At 35.0% G+C, this 6,000-nt stretch overlaps 1 protein-coding gene across 1 annotated transcript in view; it reads left to right on the top strand.

The window, feature by feature from the left end:
* The window catches only part of TOPAZ1 (testis and ovary specific PAZ domain containing 1), a 40,830-nt gene that overhangs the window by 714 nt on the left and 34,116 nt on the right, over positions 1 to 6,000 (top strand). Inside the window, exon 2 of the mRNA XM_010287355.1 lies at positions 1,343 to 3,806. Coding sequence (XP_010285657.1) covers positions 1,343 to 3,806 — 2,464 coding nt within the window. The remainder of the gene's footprint in view (positions 1 to 1,342; positions 3,807 to 6,000) is intronic.

The following is a 6,000-nucleotide window of genomic DNA, read 5'->3' as shown; positions in this document are numbered from 1 at the left end:
GAAAGAGTGGACTGTACCCTATCTTAAAGTGACTCTTAGTGTGTAGCTGCTAATTTATCTCAAGAAGTGTGGAGATGAGAGCTAGGGTCTGCTTTTACAGTACTGTGAATACCAGTCTTAGAAGAAAACAGATTTTTAGGAAGTTGAAAACATTTTCTTGAAGGAGAAAAGCAGTTCTTTGGCACAAAGGAGAGGACCTTTTGGGGGCTGGAGGGAGGAAGGGGTATCGGCAGCAACAGACTCTGTGTAAGAAGCGGTGGGGTTTTTTCCCCTCAAAAACAGTCTGTTCATTTATGCATAAAGGTCAGGCACAAACAGGAAAGGAGGCAGTAGTTTCAGCAAAGCCAAAATGAAAGATAGTATATTCTTCATTTGTGTGTCTATTATTTGATTATTTTTGAATATGCTGTCCTGGTTTAGTGGTTGCCTTTATAGGATGCTGGGTTTTGTTTGCAGAACTTTTTGCTTTTTCATTGCTATTCTCTGCAAAATCATAAAAGATATGGAAACAAAGATTATATTTTGATGTTTTAAGAGAGCATTATATCAAACTGGAACAATTTTGAAAGAGGATTTTTAAATATTTTTTTTTCAGGACAGTTGTCTAAAAGACATTCTTTTTACTTTCAAAGTGGGTACATTCAAATGACAAGTATTTGCAGTAGGTTATTATTAATAAATATTCTATCTAGAAACCATGTTCTGAAAAACTGAGGTATTAAAATTGTATCTTACTTTGAAAACTAAGATCTAAAAAAACCAGCATTCTAATAGTACCTTTTCCAGACGAAATGTTCAGGTGTACAGTTCTTTACGTAATCTGTATTTGCTCTTAAATAAAAAGTAGTACTTTATAAAAATGCATGTCCTCCATTTTTCCTGGATCTTCTTGAACAGTCTAATGCATTTGTTTGGACTACATACCTGAAATAAATTACTATATTCTTATGAAAAAGCTTTCCCTATACAGAAAATCTACTGTGTAAACAAAATATTTTAAGGCTGAGTGTGTGAACAGCATCTGCATTTTCTTGCCAGCCTTCCTCTAATTTGGTTTCCACCTATGTTTTAAGTATGCAACTTCCAGTGTCCTTATGACACATTAAGGTTCTGTTCATATTTGTTTCTGAAGACAAAACATCATTTATTACTGTAAGTCTGCTAATAGTGCTCATTTAAAAAACAAAATTGGTAAAACTTCACAGAAACATTTTAGCTTTCTGCCGTGTCATGTTCTTTAGTAGCCTTGAATATTTTTTGTTCTCTTTACAAAATATTGCAATAGTGTAGTCTTCTTCCTGTAGTGTATTATTTAGTGACACTTCTTTGTTTTTTAAATCAGCAAAGGAAAAATGGAAAGCAATTGAGCAAGACTGTGGTACACAGAAGAAGCTTAAGACAATTCGAAACAGATCAGAAGATTCCAAGGAAAAAGAACCTCACTGCTCTAAATCTCCTATGGTTGCTGCTTCAGGTGGGACTCAAAGCAAGAGCTTTCCATGCCATCCTGTAACAAAAAAGTCTGGTGTGCAGTATAAAAAAAGGAAACCCAGAATTGATCAAATCAGGTGCTTGCAAAGTTTTACTGTAACTACAGCTGAAAAAGTGAGATATGTATCTGCAAAACGTGATGCTGAACATTGCAGAAACACCCTAAACCATTGTAAAGGCTTGCTCTGTGTAACAGAAAAGAATCCATTTGTGAGATTAGAGGCCTGTAGTTACATCAATACTTTTGTAAAGTCTTCAGCTAGTGGAACTACCACCAGTTATAAATTAAGTGGATTCTTCCATGTAGCCCAGGATAAAAGAAAACATGTTTTTCCTGATGGTACTGTAGAACAGAGTGATATGAGTTGCAGCACTAGTAGAATTCAAAATGAGAGATCACCCATAAAAGGTGGTTTATTGTTTAATAAAGAAAAAACTCAAAATGGAGAAGGGTGTTTTTCATGCTGTTGGAGTGAAAACAGTAAGCGTTTAAGGGGGAAGAAGTGGAATATTGGTAGAAAGCCTAGAAAAAATATGAAAATCACTGAGAAATCAGCAGTGCAGAATATTTTCACAGATACAGCTAATGAATGCAGTGGGTGTGAATTAAACACAGAAGCAGCAGTGGCCATGTCAAGCTCCTTTGCAGTCTTAGGACTAAATCATAAAGAAATTACTCTGTCAGCTTCATGTGATCATACATCAAATCTTCATACAGGAAAAAATACTCATGAAGCACAAAATACGTCAGTCTGGAGAAAGAATAGTACCAAATTACTTGCATTTGAAGATGGCTTTAAGAAGACAACTGAGCTCTCTGTAATAGCAAAAGGAGAAAATTCAAACAGTGTGGCACATCATTATGCTGCCTCAGGTAGCCTGAGAGTACTAGCTCAGGTCCATGATGTTTCTAATTGTCATGAAAGCCAGACAGATGAAAAATTGAACAAAGTTAGTAAAAAGTTGCAGCAGCTTACCTGTCAAAGAACAGTACCTATGACTGGTAAAAATGTTTGGCCTTTTGAATCTTGTGCCAGGACTTCTGAATGGGTTCATAAAAATCATGGATCCATCTCAGAAGGAAAAAAACTTTTAAGGGGTGCCTTTGAGGAATTTTCTGATAAAAGCGGTGTTAAAGCTGTAGGGAACAGTGCTGTGACTGGGAATTTGAGACGGCTGGATTTGGATATGTCATCGGCAGAAATTAACAAAGAACCTACACATGAAACAATGGATCTAAATACTGAAGATCTGACTTCACTTGAAATGCCAGAATCCTCTTCTGCGGATATTTATGAGACTTTCAGAATGAGCACTGAAAGTGTGGAACCACCAGTTAATATGGACAGAAATGCCATGGCTTTTAACCATGGTGATGTGCAAGAATTTAAAGCAACTTCGAATTCTACAACAAAACAAAAATATAAAAATAAAGGAGCTGTAACAAAAAGATACTCATCTGTGACAGTCCAGAATGGTACATCTACAGGTAACACAAACAGAATAAACTTCAGATGTAAAGCATCAGTAGTGAACCAGACCTTTTCTGATTTAAAGCTGATGAAAGTATTAAACACTGGAAACCTGACAAAATTCAAAATTCCTTTATGCAGAAACAAACCTGAATCCAGGAAATTGGAATCTGTCCGTTCATTTGAAAGAAAAACCTGTAGTCCACTAGAACTTCTTGACAGCACTAGTGTTTCTAGAAGGCAGAAAATGGGTGAAGAAACTTTTTTGGTAAATTCCAAGCAGCAGCCTCTTCCTGTCATGAGTGATGCTATGTCTACAGCTTCCATGAAGAAAAAAGTGGATGAGATCAACAGTAAGGACTCTCAGCATGATGGCTCTGAAGGCGTTTCAAATGAGATGTCTGTGCTCCCTGAACATTTTTCTTTACATCCGCATCCTTTTCTCGATGGACAACTAGAGACATCTGTGCCTGATTTCCATGGTACTGAACGTGTACTAAAATCTAATTTTCCTGATCATTCTTGGAATGCAGTTGACCACCCTGTTGCATTAGAAATAAATGATGATAGCAAAACAAGAGAGAATCTTTTACAACACAGAAGTCAAAATTTTCCAGATATTCTTGAAGCTTACAAAGAAGATGTTCTTGTCATTGATGTGATTCAGGATGACCCTGACCTTTTTGGAACCAATAATGAAGAGGAGCTTGCACTTGCAGACTGTGAAAACTGTCCTGTGAAGGCATCCTATACTAGCATCTGCATTAAAGATGAAAAGCAGGATCTTAAGCCTGAGTATCCTGTTACCTCAGAAAATAGAGATTCAGTAGATGATAATTTTAGGTATGCATATCATTCTTTTTATTACAATAATCCGAAGTACTTTATTCTCATATTAGTATACTTTGGTTGTAGTGGTCAGGCTTCCTTACAGAATTTCACTAATTTCTGGATTGATTTTAAGTATCAAAATTTGATTGAGGTATGACAGTATTCTGAATGCAAATAAATTAATTTGTTCTTCGTAAGAATTAGGATAAACTCTGAATCAAAGAAAAATGTAATCCTGAGGAATTGGTTTAGACAAAGTGAAGTGAAAAATGAAAGCATAAACAAAGCTAATTAAGAGTAGCATTCTTAATAAATAACTTTATTTTTAAATACCTGACTTGATTTGAGATTGCAGATATCCCTTTGAGGGTAGTTTTTTAGTTGTAAAGTGATATAATACTGAAAAATATTTTTTACTTTCTAGGTGTAGCTTATTCTTTTGCTGGATGTGTATGAGTAAATGGTTGTCTCTATAGTAGTATTCCAGTTTGCTGCTCTCCTTCCCTGCTTTTCTCCTATGTGAGAAAATATGTGAGCAGTTTTCAAGTCAGTAATTTGGCTAACACGTTAGAGATTTTTATGATCCGGCATCTTCATTCAGCAAGTTCTTTGGGTAAATTATTAGGCATAAATGTTTTTCTGGGTTTTGAGATGATGATAAAAGTCACCGAAGGGGGAAGAGGAGTTTAAAGTAGAAACAAACTTCTGTAAAAGAGGTGGTAGTCCTTCGCAGGACAGATGATCTCGTCAACTGTCGAGTCTGTTTTCTCTCATAAGTTTTGATACTTGTGGTTGATAAATGAGTTTTAAGATGAAATTTTTCATCTTACAAAGAAAAACAGCTTAGGTAGAAATAGTACAAGATTTTCCTCTGAAGTTTTTTTTTTTTTTATTGGGAGGGGTGTTTTAATTTTCTTCCTCTGCTCTTTCTGGGTGGCTTTATGTTCTCCTTATTTTCAGTAATGTTTTAATTATTTTCAACACTGTACCATCTTATAACTGCGTTCATTTTTTTTACTCTTTGCTCTGCTTATCCTTTCCCCTTCATTAAACCTATATGAAAAAGAGGAGAGGAGTTGTCTTTGAGGTGCTGAACAGGTTTTTTTTTAGGCATGAGAATATAAAACTCAGATGTTAATAGAATAAAACTTCTGCCAAAACAAACCTCTGAGGAACAGGGCAAGTCTTTAGTAGAAGCATCTAACTTCTTAAGAAGCAGCTAGGCTGTATCATAGTAAATTTATTAGAACGAGTATTTGTTTTGTGTATGGTGTATATTACATCTTATGTACACGGTATCACAGAATGAATATTTACAGTGTATTACCCGAGGATAATAATGGCTGTTCAGAGATAGTTTCCAACTGACTGTCCAGACAGCTGTTGCACAGAATTGGAAGACCAGAACTTCTGAGCCCTTTACATTAATGTATTGGTTATGGTAGTAAAGTTTGCTGTTTATATACATACTGAAAATACTATTGGATCTTGTAAGTACCTTGTAGGAAGGACAAATATTGCCTTTAATTAGTAATGCCATTGAGTTAGAATAACATTACCACAGCCATTAGATAGATGAAAACTGAACTTGTTTGAAGTCATATTTCAACTTTCTTCCTGGTATCTGCAGAATTTACTTGTCATCAGCCAAGGAAAATAAAAATGCATAGTTCTTATTTTTTAGAATTTCCCCTTAATTGGATAAAGCAGCAGGCAAAATTGTCTGGTTTTGCTTTTTACCTTCCATAATTTGATACAAAGATCATTAGATGGTGACTAATCGTAGTTGGTAACAGTCAGGATCATATTAGTGAACTGAATATGGGAATATTAAATAATAGACCTTACCACAGTTTTATCAGGTAGCTTATGATATCAGCAGATAATGGCCAGTTCATACTGTTTTTTTTTATTTTGTTAGTATTTACCAGATAAACTGGGACTTCAATTTTGGCCAACCAAAAAAAGTGATAATGCTGGTAGAGTTATGCTCACATCATACTACATATTTTAAAATAAAACATTGTTTCTCTTAATGTCCTTTTTTTTTTCCTTTAGAGATATTCTAAAGTATTGTCTATGTTTTCTTGTTTGGCTTCTTATTTTATGCATACTCAGTTTTGCTTCGTTGCAGTATTAGTTTGTAATGCCATTTCAATCTGTCATGTAGAACAGTGAGTCAAACAGCACTATTGTAAACCATCTC

This window comes from Phaethon lepturus, unplaced genomic scaffold (assembly GCF_000687285.1).
Source record: "Phaethon lepturus isolate BGI_N335 unplaced genomic scaffold, ASM68728v1 scaffold20435, whole genome shotgun sequence".
In the NCBI taxonomy this organism is placed as follows: domain Eukaryota; kingdom Metazoa; phylum Chordata; class Aves; order Phaethontiformes; family Phaethontidae; genus Phaethon; species Phaethon lepturus.
This window is presented reverse-complemented; position numbering and strand designations above follow the sequence as displayed.